Consider the following 19,344-nt stretch of genomic DNA (forward strand, 5'->3'; position numbering starts at 1 on the left):
GCAGACAAAGGAGGGTGTTTAATGGAGTGAGAGGAGGGAGGAGGAGGGAGGGGGGGTTGGATGTGCAGGAGCTGGAGCAGCAGCCTTGCAGACCTCACATGGGTCGGATACCAACAACAGGCCGAACGGATCCTTGGCTGCTTTTGGATTTTACGCACAAGACTGTTGTTTTACGCACAGATCCAAGCGGCTGCAGCTTCGTCAATAATTCACCTTTTTTTTTGTTTTTAAGGAGCTGGATTGTTCATGCCCGCGGTGCCGTGCAGCAGATATCACGCCGGTGTGTGTGTGTGTGTGTGTGTGACCTGAGGCCCGGTGTTTTCCTCCTCCACAGAGGTTTGGGTAGAAAATGGAGTGTGTGCCTTTAAGGCGCCCGACTGCCTGTCGCTTTGTGCTGCGGAGAGACTGACGCCCTCTGGACACAGTGGACACTTGAGCGGCGGCAGAACACCATCCTGGAGAAGTTCAAAGAGAAAACAGCCTCAGCCCCGTCCACAAAAAGAAAAGTCGTGAACTTGTTCTCAGCGCTGAGGTAAGTTACAGCCTCGCTTTATCTTCCGCATGTTTGTTTTTTCTCTCTCTGTGTGTTAAAGTGTTTTGTTTTTGCGCTCGGTCCTGCGGTTCAGGCTGCGTTCGACTGAAACTAAGTTTTTTTTTTTTTTTTTTTTTTTTTTGAGTTGGCGATGAGTTTAAAAAAAAAAGAAAAAGAAGTGGGGGGAGAAAGGAGGTGAAGAAACGCGTTCATGAGTGAGGGAGCTAATGTTCCTCACATGTTCTCACTCCGTCATGTGAAGTGAAGCAACGTGCAGCAGCGACTGAAACATCCAGATCCACATCAGGACGGTTTGTTGAAGCAGTGGAGGAGAAAAACTAGGTGAAGGAAGCTGATGTTGCCAGATGTGTATGTGTGTGCATGTATGTATGTGTGTGTGTGTGCATGTATGTATGTGTGTGTGTGTGTGTGTTGTACAGAGAGCAGCTGCTGTTGAATGAAATGTGACACATAATAATGTTTACAAAAGTTTTTCTTTTGCACATTTTCATTTGCTGCTGCAGCCAAGGTGTATATGTTTGTGTGTGTGTGTGTGTGTGTGTGTGTGTGTGTGTGTGTGTGTGTGTGTGTGTGTGTGTGTGTGTGTGTGTGTGTGTGTGTGTGTGTGTGTGTGTGTGTGTGTGTGTGTGTGTGTGTGTTTCACGTCACACTGACACTAAGGCCGACACATGATGCTGCTGGTGTTGCAACACACACACACACACAGTGAAAAAGCTTTTAATAAAATATTGATGATGCTTAAAACCAAAGAGGAAATCTGCACAAGTCTTAAGTTTTTTTTCCATCTTCTTTTTCTTTTTCTTCTTCCTCTTCTTGGTGGAAACTCTCTGCTCTGTTGCACCTCTTCAGAGTGATGATGTCACCTCCCTCAGCTCCTCCTGCTCCGTCTCCTCTTCTTGTGGAGCTTCACAGACGAGGTTTTGGTTTATTTGCCTCTGATCTTCTCTTGTGTTGTTGTTGTTGTAGGTGTTTCCAGTGTCGTGCTGGTGAGCCGTCAGGATGAGGCCTGGTCAGCTGATCCGCCCCTCCACCTCCACCTCCTCTTCCTCCACCACCTCCTCCTCCTCATCCACATCCACCTCCACCTCCACCTCCTCCATCTCTGCCTTCGCCGCCGCCGGCGCTCTCCTCTTCCTCCTGTCAGGACTGTCTCTGACGTCCGGCTGCAACAAAGCGCTCTGCGCCAGCGACGTCAGCAAGTGTCTCATACAGGTGAGAGGCCTCAAACTCACTTTCTCTGAGAGCTGGAGGCTGAAACTACACAACTCTTGCACCACAAACAAACACAAACCATATAAATGATCTCATTTCTTATCTTTCTGCTCCAAAACCGAACCCACTGCTCCAAAACTCCAAAAGACTTTTCATCCCTTCAGTTGTTTTCAAACTTCATAAAACTTTGGTTTTCACCTTCAGAACTCTGTGTTTTCTATTCCGCCTGCATACGGCTTCACCTTCACTCTGTGTTTGCAGACAGATAATCTGTGCAGAGAGCTGGACACGGTCCATGAGCGTGTGTGATGTTCTCTGTTAAGATTAAAGCTGCAAGATCTCTACGTGAATCGCATCCAAGTTCAGGCTCCTCATCCGACAGCGTTACAGCTGTTTTAGTGTAAACACAGACTGGAAGAGTCACGAATGAAATGTTGTCTGCAGCTGAAGTCTACCTCGAGTTAAGAGTTGGGTTTTTTTTAGTTTTTGTTAACTTTTTTTTTTTATATCTTGTGCGTCTTTAACCCGGCTGCTCCTTCTTCATCTTCTTCTTTTTAAACCTCGGTGCCAGCTTCGTACGAATACTTGACATTAAAACAATTGTTCGGCAGGAGCCAAAGTGGAGTTAAAATCTTCCAGAGTTCAGAACACGATGGATTTTTGGAGCCAGAACAAAGATTGAATCTGTTGTGAAGAATGCAGATACATTCCTCCGATAAGCCAAGAAACGTCTGGAAGGAAGGTTTTTTTTTTTCTCCCCAGAGCAAGCGGCAGAGGAGCCGAGACGTGGATTCATCCTTAGCGAGTGTCCTGCTTTTTACACACACATTACATTACATTACACTACATGACACACACTGTTCTACCTGTCCTGGTCGCTCTCTCTCCTGCAGCGTTGCGTCGTCGTAGTTCTCTGATTTATTTTCACGTCGACTCAAAAATCCTCAGACTGATTTTAATTTCTTTGACTTTCTAACATCACTTCCTCTGTGTCACATTTTCCCTCCCGGTGGGCGAAGAGCTGAGGGGCCGAGGGGGCCGAGGAGGGTGCTGCCCTCTGAGTTAACACACACTCTGTCATGTATACTCGTGTTATTTTGAGGAAAAGCTGAAAAAAAAAGGTGTTGGCCTGTCTTTCCCCCACCTGTCAAGTTAAATCTGAGCTGCTGCTTGTCCTCTATGTGTATGTGTATGTGTGTGTGTGTGTGTGTGTGTTCAGCGGCCCCACCTCTCTCATTAACATCTTTTAAAACACTGTATTTAACCTCGGTGGCCGTTTCACCTGTGCGACCTCGCTCGGTGTTTTGCAGGTAGTCGGGGTCGGCGAGCTTTAAGTAGGTCAGAGGCTCCACACAGGAAGCTGCGCTCTTAATGTGAAGGAGCATTGAGATGTGATAAAAAAGTTTTAGTGGATGGACAGAAAATTTGTCTTCTGCTTTCCTTTGTGTGATTTAATGGTGAATTTTATATATTTAAGATGGACTGCACCAACATGGTTTCACTTTTAGTTGTGAAACTTGAAGTTGAAACTTAGTTTTTTAGAGTTAAGAAGAGTCTAGAATTAAATGTATTTCTGTGACTCCAGGTTCCTGTCCATGTTTAAGCTGTTAATGTTGAGCTTTTATTGTGGCGGTTTGGTTAAAAGCTGCTTCATGTTGTCATACAGGGCACTGATCAGCTGTTACAGTAAACACGTGACTGGTTTTTAATGTTGTGGCTGATCTGCGGTCTGTTTTTAAGAGTTCACTCAGTCTGAATTTGACTTTTGAATCTGTATTTTTTATTATTTTCTGCAGCCTCATATACAGAAACATTAACACTGCAGGATACAGACTGGATTCGGGCCTTCATGCTCTGGCTAACCCTCCTGGAGACACTTACCTACATTTTCCCAGTCGGTACGGCAGCAGCCTTGTTCTGAGGGAAACTGTCTGAACTGAACTGTGTATCGCTTTAAGAGAGACTGGCCTCGCAGCTGCAGCAGCCATTGACGACGACGTTACAACATCAGGCTGCTGCACATAAATTAACTTTAATTATTACAGTCAGGAGCCCAGACAGACGATAAATCAATACATGAAAAGAGCAAAACTTGGGGTTGCAACATCAGACAATGTAACAACCGGAGTTACAGGAGAATCTGTTGTATCTGTGGCTTTTTTTATTTTATTTTATTTTGTCTTCAGGGTAAAAATCTAAATCTCAGGTGCTCTGATTTTTGACGGACCATAATGCACCTGGGTTCAGCTCTGCTTCAGATGTGACCTGCAAAAAATCCTGGAGCTGCAGCCAATGATCGTGTTATTACTGATTCATCTGCTCAAGTTTTTAATTGTTTTATATCATGTGTAATGCACAGTGATTTTAGAAAAGCCAAAAGCAAGAAGTGTGTTTTTTTTTCTAGTCAAAATAATTAGTGGATTATCAAAAATAGTTGCCGTTTACTTCAGCTTATATCTATATTCTCAGTTTCTTTTTTCCCCCCTAAAGTTATTCCTCCCAAATGATCAACATCTGCTCCTCCTGGCCTCAATTATTTCTGCGAAGATTAAAACATCCTGTTATCAACAGAACACTTTTTCCTCCTCCTCCTCCTCCTCCTCCTCCTCCTCCTCCTCCTCCTCCTCCTCCTCCTTTACTTCCAGGTGGCTTATTTCTCCTGATGTGAATCATTGCTCAGGACAACTTAGCTCTGTAGCTCCTGCGACCTCGCCGACACCAACTCGCTAGCTGTCAGGGCCGAGAGCGATGGTGCGTGTGCCGTGAAGGAGAAAACTTTTCCGCCTTTCTGGAAGCTCCATGTTGCTTGTGATTAGTGGGATCTGCTGTCCGACGCTCGCTCGCCTTCTTTTTTTTTTTTTTTTTACGCTCTGCTGCCATCTCAAGTCATTTGTCCGAATTCCCCAAAACCCATGAGGGTGGGAGAACATGAGAGGAGGGAGGGAGGGGAGGAGAAGGATGAGGGAGGGAGGGGAGGCTAAGGTCAGGAGGAGGTGTGTGTGTGCGTGTGTGTGTGTCTGTGTGTATATAATGTGTGTGTCTGTGGGGGGAGGATGGCTGAGGAGGAAATATACAGTTGGGAACCTGTGAAGTGTGCATTGCAAAAACTCAAAATCTTACCAAGAATATTTGTCTTAGTCAAAACAGATCTCATTATACTTAAAATATGACTCATCACATTAAAAGGCAGCTTGTTTCTAGACACTTTTTACTTCTTTCAAGCATATTTTCACTTGAAATAAGTAGAAAAATCTGATGGTGGATCAAGTTTTTCTTTCTTATTACAAGCACAAAAACCCTGCTTTCACTGGCAGATTTTTCTACTTATTTCAAGTGACAATATGCTTGAAAGAAGTAAAAAGTGTCTAAAAACAAGTTCCTTTTTTTAGGTGATGAGTCTTATTTTAAGTGAAAAGAGTTAAGTTTTGACTAGAAATTAGACATTTTGACAAGAAATAAGACAAATATTCTTGGAAAGATTTTGAGTTTTTGCAGTGTGTGTGTGTGTGTGTGTGTGTGTGTGTGTGTGTGCAGAGATTCACATTCACAAGCCACAAGCTGTGTCCATGTTCGAGCTGCAGGGTGGGGCAGCAGATTTCAACAATGAACACACAACTTTATCTATACACACTCCTACACACACATATTCATACATACAGCAGCAGCAGCAGCAGCAGTAGTGTTGGTGGTGGTGGTGGCGGCAGCAGCAGCGGTTGCTCGGCACATGTTCACTTTCTCCCTCCAGAGTCCTTTTGTCTGGCTGCAGCTGGGTTTTTGACTGATTACAGCGGTTTCCTCTCTGCAGCACAGGGAGCCTAATAGGAGCTGTTGAAGTGGTCGCGAAGATAACCTCATCCATCTCGCTGACGACACGGTTGTTAGCGAGGTTGCAGCTTAAAGATGATTACAATTAGTCTGTCGATTAGTTGGATGTCAGAAAAAGGGCCCTGTCACAAGTTTGAAAATCACAAAAAAACCAAAAATATGCTCAACTTGCAGTCATTTGAGGTGAAGTAAAGCCATAAATGTTCACATCTCAGACGATGGATGTGGTGAATATTGGATTTTTTGGTTTATAATTAGTCAAAGCTGCTGCTGCTGATCCAGCCATAGTTTTCAGTCATTTGCAGGCCGAAGCGGTTTTGGTCCCTGATCTTGTGACTCAGAGTTTTGGCTCCTCCGCTGTTTTTGTTTATTCGATTGATTTAGTTTTAGTTGGATTTTGTGGAATCTCCTCCAGGGCTCTGACGGTCGAGAACAAATATCTACAAAGTTCACAGGAGAGTTTCCCTCTCAAAGTACTTTATATCAAGTCAGGGTCAAAGTAGTTTGTCATTGCTACAAGAGCAACGAGACATACAAAACAAGACAGTGGAGAAATACAGGAAGCAACCAGCCTGGCTCTATCCTAAATTTAAGAAAGGAACATACTAACACGTCTAAATTTGACACCAAGAGTGGATCATTAGACATTGACTGGGCCCCTGGGCACAGACATGTCGAGGCCCCTTCACCACTTCTACATAAGACCAAAACCAACAACAGAGTCAAAGTGACAGATATGTGGTTAGTTTTACATCGTTGTGTTTGTTTGTGTCTCAGATCATTGAGTGTCTTCATGTCCTTGATGGATGTCTCTTCTTCACCTTTTGGTGTATGGGCCCCTGCACAAGAGCCCAGGCAGCCTGTTCAGTAGTCATAGTGACTTAATGTAGCCTACTGGTACTATTTATTTAATTAGCCTACTACATAATGGACGAAGCCAGAGCAGCTGTCTTTCCCCGTTTCTATAGGCTAATAGCTAAGATAAAAAAGGTGCTGGTAACAGTTAGCATAGCCTAGCACAGTGTTTTTCAACCTTGGGGTCGGGACCGCACGTGGGGTCGCCTGAAAACAACTGTATTCTATACTTTCATTTTCTTGAATATAAATCGAGTTCAAATAAAATGCAACATATAAAAATATCATGTGACTCCACGTGATTGCGGGGTCGCCAGAAATGTGTGATGTCAAAATGGGGTCACGAGCCAAAAAAGGTTGGGAACCACTGGCCTAGCAGGTGAAAGTGGCACCAACAACCTCACACAGCTCCATGTTTCATGATGAAACAAATTTTGTTTCCATGAGATGAGACTTTTTTTTTTTAACTGTTTTTTCTCTCCCTGATTTGTGAAATCTTAACTGTCCATTGTTTAGCTCCAAGTTTTAAAACAGTTAGCTTAGCTTACCCCAGTGTGTGAAAATAATAGCTAACCGCCTCACAGCTCCATCTCCATGTCTGATAAATCAGTTTATCTCCTTGACAGTTTTTTTTAAGTACGTTTATGTGAAATATGAGCTATAATATATTTATTTACAATCTGATTCTAGCTTTTAGAGGTATAATGCTAAGCTAAGCTAAAATAAAGGCTAACAGTCTCCAGCTGTGTGTGTTTCCATGAGAGGGGACTGTTTAGAAAATACTTTTTTTTTTTTTTTTTTTTTTTTTTTTTACAATAAGCTGCCTGTTTATCCCCTGTGCAGCTGTTTATTTTCTTACAATGCTAAACTAAGCTAAAACACAAGCCCTCGTTATGTTTTTTAAAAACAGTTAGCCTAGCCTGATCGTTTTAAAACAGCTAACAGGCTCACTCACGGCTCCAGCTCCATGTCTGATAAAACAAATTGTGTTTCCACGATCGAGACTGTTTAAAAAAGTACTCTTTTTTTTTTTTTTTTCTGATTTGTGAAATACGAGCTGCCTGTTTTTTCCCCCTGGGCAGCTGTTTAGTTTCTTATAATTCCACCTTTGAGAGTCATAATTACTCATGGGATCAGATCTTGATCAGAGGTTTGGGGATTGAGAGGCTGGTGATTAAGTGAGCTGTGTGTGGTTTTGCAATCCCTCACTGGTGAGTCACTGGAGAGTCTTTTATCATCGCTGGGACTGTTTACGTGTGGGAGACGACTTGTGCAAAGATATAATAGAGGAGCGGGGGAAGAGGAAATTTAAAAGGGAGAGAGTATAAAAGACAGGGAGGAGGAGGAGGAGGAGAAAGACTGGACGGAGGGAAGGGGGGAAAACAAGGGAGAAAGGGAGGGGGAAAGTGTGTGGTTGGAGGAGGTGGTGGTGGTGGTGGGGGGGTCGTGTTCTGTTCTCCAGGTGTTTTCTTCTCCCTCCTCCCTCCTCCTGTTTCTCCCCCGGCCGCCTCCCCCCATCGCAGTGACCTTGACTTGGAGGAATGTGCTCCCTGTTCAGAGGGGGAGAGAGAAAGAAAGAAAGAAAGAAAGAAAGAAAGAAAGAAAGAGAGAAAGAGGAACTCCTCTGGCAGTCTCACCCACTTTTCAATCCCACCTACACGTTTCAGTTTTGCCTCCTTATTCGCTCTCGTCTCTGTCCCCCCGTCCCCCCCTCAAGAGAGAAAGACGAGCGGCGACCGAGGCCGAGGAATGAGGCCGTCGTTCTTCTCCGTGGTGTTTGTAGAAGAGTCGTGGGATCGGCAGAGGGGTTGTGTTTTTGGATGTTTGCAGAAGCCCTTGTAATAATAATACCTTCCTTCCATAAAAAGCAACATGAGATGTGTGTGTGTGTGTTGTGTAGTGTGTAGTGTGTGTGCACGAAGGAAAGTTGAACCCAGTGAACCAGATTATTATCACAAATGTTTCTCATAAATCCACTAAAATGAAACTACATTTTTATGTCTCTGCGCCGGCGACAGGCAGCCAAGGGCCTGAAGCTTTATGTTTTCCATTCGTCCCAGTCTCGTGAACACGATATCTCAGGAACGCCTGCAGGGAACGTCTTTGGATTTGGCTCAAACTTTCACTTGGACTTAAGGATGAGCTGATTAGATTTTTCTGTGGTCAAAGGTCAAAGGTGAAGGTCACGGAGACAAGAATTAATACGCTAAAAAGGATTTAATTTCACACACAAATGCCAAAGATTCTCTGGCACTTCTCCTCTCACATAACAGAGAAAACCATAAACATATTGTTCATGGAAATAACTTTTTTCTGTCCGTCTAATAATTGCAATAGTTTTAAATCACTCCACATGTTTGTCACTACTTTTGTTTATGGCTCAATTACCATACATATCATGCATCCCCAGACTTTTATGAATTGCACATGTGATTTAACTTTGCATCAGTGAAGTTTAATCCACTCTGATATAGGTCTTCTGTGGCGTCTATTAATTAAATCATTCATTTGACTCAACAGAGAAAACCTTGATCAAGCTCGTGCATTGATCCATTGGCAGGACTGAAATTATTTCCATTATAAATGTCTGTCGGATATTTTCTCTTAATCGATCGATTGTTTCAGTGTCTAAAAAAATGATCTCTCAAAAGTGCATCATTATTCAATGAGGCTCAATTTAATGATTAACGAGATGCAGTCCAAACAAAAGTCAAAGTTTGCAATCAACAAAACCTGAGAAAAAAAATTACCTGTGTAATATATTTAAAAGGCCGTTACCTGTGATTATTTGCAAAATAAATAATTGAATGAGTTTGTCAGTTCTTGTCAATATATTGTTTGGCAATGGACTAATTAATTTAATGAACTAATCATTTTAGATCTAGAGAAGTGGTTGAGTCTGTGGGGCCCAATAACAAATGTTGCCCCGGGGCCCCTGAGCATGTTAACCTGGCCATGGTTGGCAGATGAGATTATAGAGATTATATTTGAAACATCACATTTATGTTTTACTTACTAGACTTTGCATTGACCCTTAAAATAATGTACCAATAATAGATAAACACAGTGGCAGTGGACAGGCCTGTTATAGCTGCACAGCTCGAACATGTTGTTATTAGGTGTCTGCATGTAAAAACACTATTCACATAGTTATGAATGGAAGACATTCAAACAACCTGTCATTTTAATAGTTTGCATTCAACCTGAAAAACCAACATCTTACACCCTGTTGACATCCGTCGGCTCAGATTCTGCTGCACTGTAAAACCATTCAAAAAATACACTAAAATGGTTTAAACTCTTAACGTGTCTGAACGCGCTCCGTTCGTGAATAGAAGTATAGTTTTGTGGATGCGATGACGCACTTGGAGAGAAATACCACCGCCGTCACGTGCAGTGTACGGTTGCTTCGTCTTGTAACGGCTTGTGTGTATAATAGTTACTGTACGTGAAGCAAACCTGCTGTTGTTCTCTCTGCTCTTGTGTTAATGGTACGTCTGCTGTTTGTACAGTACGTCGACATGTTGCTCTCTGCCTGCTGTGTGATATGTTTTTACTACTGCACCTTTCACAACTGGGTCTTTTTTTATTGTTGAAAATATTATTTGTATAAAATGCAGGATGAAAATGACATAATAGAAATCTTAAAGGTCGCATTACACTGTTCTGGTGTTGGTATTGTTTTAAGATGCAAAAACCATCTCAGGGAAGTTTTACATCTCCTTTCTCAGGCTTCTCTCTGGAGCAGGTCCATCAGCCAATTAGAGGAGAGGAGGCTCTCAGTCTCTCTTCTGATTGGCTGACCATTTTCTAAGTGATCCAGTCAAAAATAGTGTAGATCCCAGAGAAACCACATACTGCAAGTGTGGTGGGTACAGGTGTTCGGAGCTTGATGCTTGGATGAGAGTGACTGTACAGTTGTGACATCACAAAGTTACAGAAATCCTGATGGCTTGTCTGTACTCTACCAGAGTTCATTCAGTTCGTTCAAACAGGAATCACCACTTCTATGATTCTTTAGATTGGGATTAAATACATTTATAAGAAATTAAAAGATTTCAAGGAAAAACAAATTTTGCAAGGAGACAAGGGGATCTGTGGCCATTTTCAACAAAATGCAAAAAACGATGACATCTGCCTCTACATGTTTTTGTGTTTTTTATATCAGAAATTCAAAACAGTGATGAAGTGACACAAACATACTTATCAGGCTGCTGTACGTTATTGTATCTATTGATAACAGAAGTGTTGAGGATCAGTGGAGATGATCTGTTTGCTGATGCACCTTTGTGTCCTGCAGGAGCTGTGCCAGTGTCGTCCGTCCGACGGGAACTGCTCCTGCTGTAAGGAGTGCATGCTGTGTCTGGGGAACCTCTGGGAGGAGTGCTGCGACTGCGTGGGTGAGTGCACGACTCATTCTGCTTGTAACTGACGGTGGTAAAGAGGTCAGCATAATTTTTGCTCTCTGAAAAACCTCACATGCTCATGTCCACGCTGACGTTCAGTGACTGAGCAGGATCGACCAGGACACAACACGGCTGCAGGCTGCAGAGCCGAGCAGCTGTGAAAGACATTAGTGCCTAAAATACATTTAGATTGAAGAAGCCAGAATGTGTCAGACTTGTATTGGACTGTTGCTTTTTCATTGAGTATTTGTTCATATTTAAACTTTAAATAATCCAGTATATCCAGCTCTAACATTAGATTTGCTTTGCACTAAATTGTAAGTAATATTGTTTGCAAACCAGAGCTGATCAGAAATGATTTAGGTTTTTACAGATAACTTTATAAGAATGTACTAATTTATTGACCTTTTAAACAGAAATCTAAATTATCTGGGAACTCATTCTTTATTATGCCAACACTTCTTTTTATTTAAACACATTGTAAGCCTTTTGTGGACAGGGCTGGTCCTATAATCATGAATCCCCAAGACTCACTGACTGACTGAGTGACTGAGTGAGTGATAGAGTTTAGTGCTCATACTGTAGTTCCACCGTTGGTCAGTGAAATAGTTGGACTGTCCCCATTGGTTGTTGCTCTTTCAATAAGAAGCGTTAAGTCTCTATTAGCAGCTCGTTTATAGCCAGTAATGACACCAACATGGTGCAAGGAGCCACAAAACGTCCTAGTGACAAATTTAGAGACAAACCTTCTTAGAAGAGACAGAGTCCCTGATGAGGACGGCAAGCTGAAATGCATCAGTCTAATAAAGTTCTTCTGTTTGCTGCAAGTGTTGCTCAACTTTTGATCTCTTGTTTAACTGCAACTACACACTCCAACAAATTAAAGAAGCTAAATAAAAACACAGAAGAACAGAATCATTTTGGATCTAATCTCTCTCCGTACGTTCTGCTGATCTCTCACGGCCGAGCTCGTTCTCTGTGGAGGAAAAAAAAAGAAAAAAGCCTGTGAAACATGAGGCTGTGGCTTTAATGCACTTGGCGGGTGATAAGTGCACAGGTTTAAAAGAGGACTCGGGTTCGTTGCGAGTGTTTGCTGCTCTGATACGAGATGAGTGTGAGGTGAGCGAAGCCAGATACCGAGCGGTGACGGCGCGGAGGTTGATGTGAAACAGGAGGCGCCGGATCCCGAGGAAATTAAAGGAATCAAGTCCCCGCTAAAGCGACACCTACACACATGTACAGCCGCTCTCAGGGTTTTATAGGAGATCAAAGGATGAAGGAGTCGGGGGGTGGTCCTGGGTGGAGTGAGGAGGGGGGGTTGTAAGTAACCCCTCTGAAATGAACTTTGACTTTCAGCCTCTTCCCAGGGTGCAGTGGGGGTGTAAATACCCAGCAGATCCAAAACAACTGGATTTGTGAAACAGGAAAACTCTTGGCTGGTGAACTCCTCAGCGACGTAGACTCGAGGATGAACTCATTTGACTTTGTCAGTCAAAGATCAAAGGTCACTGTGACCTCATAAAACATCTGCATGTGTATCTCTTTATTTCAAATCTTATACAAAAAGAGAGGTTTTACTTTTTACATTTTGCATCAGTTTGTTTTGGTTTTTGTTGGTTTGTGTCTTTTTTAGTTGGTTTGTGTCAATTTAAGTTGGTTTCTCTCAGTTTTTGAGTTGGTTGAAGTTGAATTTTTGGTTTTTCTGTGCACAATTATCTGGTCATTTTTATGTTTCTTCATCATCTGCTACAGCTACTTTTAGTTTACACACATCACGTGAAATGTGCTGTGTTTTGCATTTAACATTTTGCCTCTGTCTTTTGTCGTTTTTTTGTTTGTGTTTGTGTTTGCAGTCATCTGTGGTTGTTTAATGTCTCTTTGTGGTGGTTTTGTGGTCGTTGTAGATTTGCGTATGTTCTTTGTGCAGCTTGTTGTTCACCTCTCTCTTTGTTATTTTGCGTTTCTACGTCGTTGCTTTAAGTCATCCAACTAACTTCATCCAAACAGAGACTCTGGTCCTGTTCCCTGTTTGACCCACTGATCCCCAACAAGCCAAATACCTGTCAGCCTCTGACTCTGGTAGTTTTAAGGGGCTGTGGGGGCTGTGGGGGCCGGGGCGGCCCCACCCAGCCCCAGCCCCTCTGGCCCTGCCCCTGCAAATCAACAGGCTCTCAGATCAGCTTTGACAGACAGATATTTCCCTACGTGCCGACAGGGCGGCTTTATTAAAGCTCTTTCATGTGAAACATCTGACTCTGAGTGCTGAACTCGCTGCTGCTGCTGCTGCTGCTGCTGCTGCTGCTGCTGCTGCTGCACATGTTGTGTTAGAGGGAGGGGTTTTCCTCCTGGTCACAACACACCGGACTGAAGACAAACCTGTATCTTGCAGCCTTACGACTTATAAAGAACTTCCCTCTCTCAGCCAAACGCCGGCTGCTTTTGGAGTGTGTGTGTGTGTTTGTGAGCGGTTACAGCGACTCGGTGGAGAGTAGAGTAGAGTGGAGCAGAGGAGGGGAGAGGACAGTTTGTATTTTAGAGGAAGGAGGGAGGACACGGAGGGAGGACCCATGTGTGTGCTTTATCTAAAACAGCTGCTCTGGCTCTGCCGTTCGCACTGGTTTGTAATCCAATTCCTCTGTCAAACTCCGCTCCCCATTAAATGATTTACCCATTAGCTGTAATTCACTTTGACTCGTTTAAAGGGTTAGAAAGATCATATCTGAGGATGTGGGGACTGTGTCATGTGATTACTACTGTATTTGGAAATTAAATGAAGTGTTAAAAAGGCCCTGATTGAGACGAGATGCTCTGACAGCGCTGCGGTTCGACTGAGCTGCTCTGTGTGAAACTATTTCACTGTCTAAACCTGTGGGTTTGCAGCGCAGCTACGATTTTCAAAATAAACTCCCTCGCACCAAATTACTAAATAAGGAGAGGCGAGGGCAGGAGTGAGCACTGAGGAGACCAGGATCCATGTTTAAATTCATACATGTTGTGTTTTTAAAACCTGATTCTGACAATTTTCAGAATAAATGTCTCAAAAAATGAAACATTGAAATGTAATGTTCAGCTGAAGACAAACCTGCAGTGTAGAGAGCACCATCATGTAGTGAAAGTAACAATGGACAGTTAAATTAATAAATAAATGTAAAAAAAAAAAAAGGGAAAAAAAGTGTATTTATCTTTAAATTTATGGTTTAGTTGGTAATTGATAGCCTCAGTATTTCAAACTACTCGCTGCAGACCTGACCTCAGTGCAGTGGGAGTAAATGGAATTTGTTTTTTTAGTGCTCTATGCAATAAGATTTATTTATTTCAGTGTTTTTATTGGGCCTATTGTCTCTTATTTGGAAAAACTTCTGCTTTGAAACGGAGTAATAGTGACAGTGTTCCTGGGAATGGGTGTTTCATATTTTAAAATGCAATTTTTTCAGTGTTGTGAGCAACACAAACCAATTTTTTGTTTATTTTGTTACATATATGGTTTATTTTATCATATATTATCACTTTTATGTGTATTTATTTGATTATATTTGAGCAGGAGTGTTGATATTGATCTCTCTGTCTTCCTCCACCTCTCCGTGTCAGGGATGTGTAACCCCAAGAACTACAGCGACTCCCCGGCGACGTCGAAGAGCACCGTGGAGGAGCTCCACCGCCCCATCCCCTCGCTGTTCCGCGCCCTCACAGAAGGCGACGCGCCGATCAACATGATGGTCGTGTCCTTCCCCGTCGCAGAGGAGCTCTCGCATCACGAGAACCTGGTGTCCTTCCTGGAGTCGCTCGACAGCCAGCAGCAGAACGTGTCCGTGCCCGGCAACAGCATCCACGCCAGCTACGACACTCAAGGTAACGATGCTCAGGCTAATCAATGGGTTTTTGTTTTGTTTTGTTTTTTCAGTCCACAGATAATTAACCAACAGCAGGTTCTGGCTTCAGCTAGAAAATCATTACATTCAAATCTGTTTTAAATCATCGGTTCAACCACACAACCGGCCCACTTTATTTTTTAATGTAACATTATCTATTCTTATTTATGTTTTGTTTTACTTAAAGGTATAATATGTAGGATTCTCCCCCCATCTAGCGGTGCGGTTGCATATCGGAACGTATTCTTGATGTTGCATTCACGTGAATTCGGGCAGACGTCAGACAGACAACAGACGCTGCATGCAACAGGATAAACAAGCGTCTATGTAAACAAGTGGTCCGCCAGCACGAGTCAAAACAATACAGGCGTGACAATATGTTGTCATGGTGATGTCGTATTGTTTACCTGACCCACGTTTTACCGTCTTTCTCTCATCGAGTAAAATTACATCCAGTTGGTTTGCCGACGGCCGTCTGCCTGACTGCACCTGAATGCAACATTAGTGCCTCCGTCCTTCCTCACACTACACAGTGGTGGCGATGCAACATGGCCGCCTCGGTTCGGTGCGTCGCCCACTTATGTATTTGTAACGACTTGTAACAACTCATTCTAAGGAACGAGAAAGCTTTCATTTGTATGCGGGTGTGATTCGACTATAGTGAAATACGTATTTATGAAAGCAACATTTGATTTTTGCTCATAAAAAGCCAAATAAGTTACATATTGGGGCACAAAACTACTGCTGTATCTTCTTTAGAATTATTGTTTTGTTTTGAATGTGTCTCCATTTTGCAAACAACATGAGGAGGAGAACAGCTTCTCGCTCCCATGTTAAACAAAGGTTTTTCATGAAAGTGACAATAAATTGAATTGAATTGAACAAGTATTTGAAGAGGTTACCATGGAGACCTGAGGTATTTTCATGGACATTTTTCAACATTTTATGAAATAAACTTTTAACAAGGGAGAGTGGTTTGTCGCTTCCCATGTGATGATGTGCTGCCTCACTTTGGTTTGGAGCCCTTGCATCACTGCTCGCGTCAAATCCACATGACTAATAAAGTTTTTGAATGAGTTACACTACATGAGAACATCCAGGCTTTTTTTTTTTTACTCAACACTTCTCGTTATTACATAGTTTTCTGGTCCTGTCAGGTCGAGTCAGAGTTTTCATTTGCATCAGTGCCCACACCATGCTAATAAAACCAGGCTGAAGTGGACTACAAAGTCTTCATGGGACCGGTTTGGGTTGGGTCAGACTTCTCATGGTTTCAGCTGAGCTGGACTGCGCTGCCAGAAAGTCTCCAGTTTGGAGAAATGTTAACTGGGTTGAAAGTGTTGTTCCGCTGCCATTTTTTTTTCTCATTTGTGGCTGTTTTGGCTCGCTTTCTCCTGAAACCAGGGCTATTTGCTATAAAGACACGCTCATAATAGAAGCGTTTCCCACAGAGCTGAGCAGTTAACTCATTAAGCTCACCAAAACATATGGTCGTACTTAGCTGCAGCAAATTCATTTCATCCCTGAAGTTAAAACAGAAAAAGGCAGGAACAGCGAGGGTTAAAAGTAATTACTTTAAAATGTTGCTTGTTTTCAAAAACCACATTTACTGGATTTGTGACTCACGTCTTCTTCTTCTTTTTTTTCCTTTCCTTTTTGTATTCTTCAGAAAACATGTGCACAGTGGTTTACTTCGACGACTGCGTGTCCATCCGTCAGTGTAAACTTTACTGCGAGTCAATGGGAGGATCCAAGTACCGCTGGTTTCACAACGCCTGCTGCCAGTGCATCGGGCCCGAGTGCGTGGACTACGGCAGCAAGGCTGTGAAATGCATGAACTGTCTCTTCTGAAGCCGGCGGGACATGTTGGTACCAAATGTCTGGGCTGTACCAGAGGACTGAGGGCAGAGGAAACGATGGCTGTTATGTGTTAGCATTCCTCGGTTACCTTGTAAAATACACCCCCCCACCCCCACCCCAACCACCGCCTCCTGTCCTGCCCCACACCCCCTGCAAATTGTTTTTATTCTGCTGTTATATTTCACTGTATATTTTTAGATATGTTTTCAATAGTGTTTTTTACTAGAGGTGTATATGAATAATGTATTTTTACAATTACGGATCTGCTAAATCCCAGTCTCATGCCAAATAAAGAAAATGTTTGGTGACGTGGGCTTTTGCTTTGTCTCGCAGCAGGGAGACTCTGGTTTTCAAATATCTTTCTCCCTTCCTTTTGCCATATTTTGTTAAAAAATAAGAGTAAAAGACGCACAGCATGGAGTGGAATAGTAAATGTTTGTCCTCTCTCCGTCGCCGGTCTCCTGCTCTAATCTTAGCCCAGTGTTGCCTGACTCAGGAAACACATCATTTCCTGGGGAAACAAAGTTGTTATTATACCATTCTGGTCCACAGGTGTTCCAGTGCTCACTGACCGTCTCATGCGAGCAGAGGGGGAAAGGGAACGTTTGCTGATGCCAATCTCTCACCACCACCACACAAATGCTCTTTGTTATGCCAGTGCATTTTCAAAAGGCAGCGGGATGCCCTATCACTGATTCTGTTCCCAATTGGCATGCAACAGCAGTTTGCACAGACTAATGTACCAGACACACAATGAGACCTTGTTTGTCTTTCTTTTTTCTTTCTTTTTTATGATATTGAGTCACAACCTCATTTTGCTACTGCAGCTGTGGGTTTGGAGCAAACTGTGCCAACAAAGATCAGAGGAGCAGTGGTGGAAAAATAAAACATTCAAATCCTTTTCATCAAGTAAAAGTACTAATTCAGTGATGCCAAAAACACCACACAATACACAAACAGGTTCTGCATGAAATAACCCATTTAATGCACTTTTAATATCAAAGTAAACATATTTGTGGCTGCTCAAGCTGAGATGTGATCTCATATACACATATTATAATGATATTTTAATATTAATTTATTTTTTTACATACCACAAAAAAAAGGTTAAGTGCTTTGACATAAAAGCAGACACAGTAACAAATGTAGCAGAACGCAACAACAATGACATAAAACTCATAAGACTTCAAGCAATGATGTGAACAATTAGGTGAGATAGAAATAATAAGACGAGGTCATAACGCTAAAACAACATGAAGCATAGAATGACATAAAAATAATAATAAACAAGTAAAGGCTTCCAAAATGAAAGCAGTAAGAAACAGCATGATACAATACAATCCATTTTTATTTATAGAAGTTGACCAAAGTGCTTTACACAGACATAAAAATAAAAGAACACACCAAATAAAAGCAATTAAAAGAGTAAACAATAAAAACATAAAAGCTGAAGTGTTTGGGTCTTAAACTGTGTTAAAAGCCAAGGAATCAAAGTATATTTTAATTATGATGAAATAATAATAACAGATAAGAGAAGTTGGGGAAGTGTAGCCTACTTGCTTTTACTTTCTTTATTTAAAAATTAAATAAAATAAGCTGTAAAAGCATAAATGTAAAGGTGCATATTCAAGTAAGGTGTAAGTACTCTATACTTAGGTACCTGTGAGCCAGCTGTTGCACCACTGTAGAGGACTAATGTGTTTCATATGTTGGGATGATGACCACCGGTCCTCTGGGTGCAACCGACCACAGCGTTTTCAGAAAGTACACATGATCCAGAATAACAAGTGGTTTCACCAAATTTAGATTATAGTTGCTTTTCACAACACTGTTTGACAGTTTCTCGTGTCTTCGTGTAACATTGAACTTGTGGTTAAGAATAAAACGACTCCGCAGCCTAAACATCGCTCATTAACTCCAGATCAGGCCAAAAAAAACCTTCACACTGCAGCTACATCCTACATGCGTGCTGACAGGCCTGTTAGCCGTTGAACATTTGTTTGAAACTATAACTGGTATAAAGCTTGAACAAAAAACAAAAGATTTAATTCTTAAATATGATGAGAAAAGGCTTAAGGGCAAGGATTTTTTTTACAGGAAATACTAGGCTTCATTCACATATGTAAATTGTCCTCAAAAAAGGCCAAGGATTCAGGAATTTAAAATAGAAATCCGCCACCACATTCAAACACTACATGGTATGAAAGATGGAAAATGTATAAAAACATGAGACATTTTCAAGTCACTAAAAAGCTCTGTATGATTATTTAAAAAGATAGCCCCTATTTTTAATTTAACTGTGTAAATAAATGTATACGTTGTTTGTTTTGGTTTTGGTTATGGTTACATTTTTTTGGTTTCTTTGCCTCTGTATATAATATTAGTAGGCCTAGCTACTCCAGACTGCTCCTAAATGGGGGCATTTTGCCCCTAAAATTTGAGACAGTGCAAGTAAAATTGTCATCTCCTTGTGCATGTGCAACCAGTAAATTTGCTGTTTGTTGTTCATTTGTTTATTCACACTGGTAAATTGTGGAAGGGGCGACTCAAAGGATCTCAGGCCAATGTGTGTGAGGATCATGAATGAAAAGGAAATGTCCCCTAAATTAGCTGTTTGCACTCCTAAAATGTTAAATTACTGGCCACTGTCCTCCTTTTTTCTTTTTTAAGTTAGTCTTGGGCCCTGAAAATAAATAAATAAAAGCCTGAACTACATCCCCCAGAGTGCCCCGCTGCTGCCGCGCATGCGCAGACGCGTTTATTT

General features: G+C 42.1%; 1 protein-coding gene across 1 annotated transcript; it reads left to right on the forward strand.

The window, feature by feature from the left end:
* Positions 1 to 401: 401 nt before the first annotated feature.
* Positions 402 to 16,644, forward strand: twsg1a (twisted gastrulation BMP signaling modulator 1a). Its single transcript, XM_083990794.1, has 5 exons — positions 402 to 532; positions 1,520 to 1,765; positions 10,746 to 10,845; positions 14,440 to 14,700; positions 16,390 to 16,644. Exons 2-5 carry the CDS (start codon positions 1,553 to 1,555, stop codon positions 16,569 to 16,571), a joined length of 756 nt encoding a protein of 251 aa, XP_083846920.1. The 5' UTR covers positions 402 to 532; positions 1,520 to 1,552; the 3' UTR covers positions 16,572 to 16,644.
* Positions 16,645 to 19,344: the final 2,700 nt, after the last annotated feature.

Source organism: Trachurus trachurus (assembly GCF_905171665.1).
Source record: "Trachurus trachurus genome assembly, chromosome: 17".
In the NCBI taxonomy this organism is placed as follows: Eukaryota; Metazoa; Chordata; class Actinopteri; order Carangiformes; family Carangidae; genus Trachurus; species Trachurus trachurus.

Coding starts and splice junctions, on each gene's coding strand:
- twsg1a (XM_083990794.1), top strand. CDS start 1,553: ATGAGGCCTGGTCAGCTGATCCGCCCCTCCACCTCCACCTCCTCTTCC. Junction 1,766..10,745: donor TCAGCAAGTGTCTCATACAG/GTGAGAGGCCTC, acceptor TGTGTCCTGCAG/GAGCTGTGCCAGTGTCGTCC. Junction 14,701..16,389: donor CGCCAGCTACGACACTCAAG/GTAACGATGCTC, acceptor TGTATTCTTCAG/AAAACATGTGCACAGTGGTT.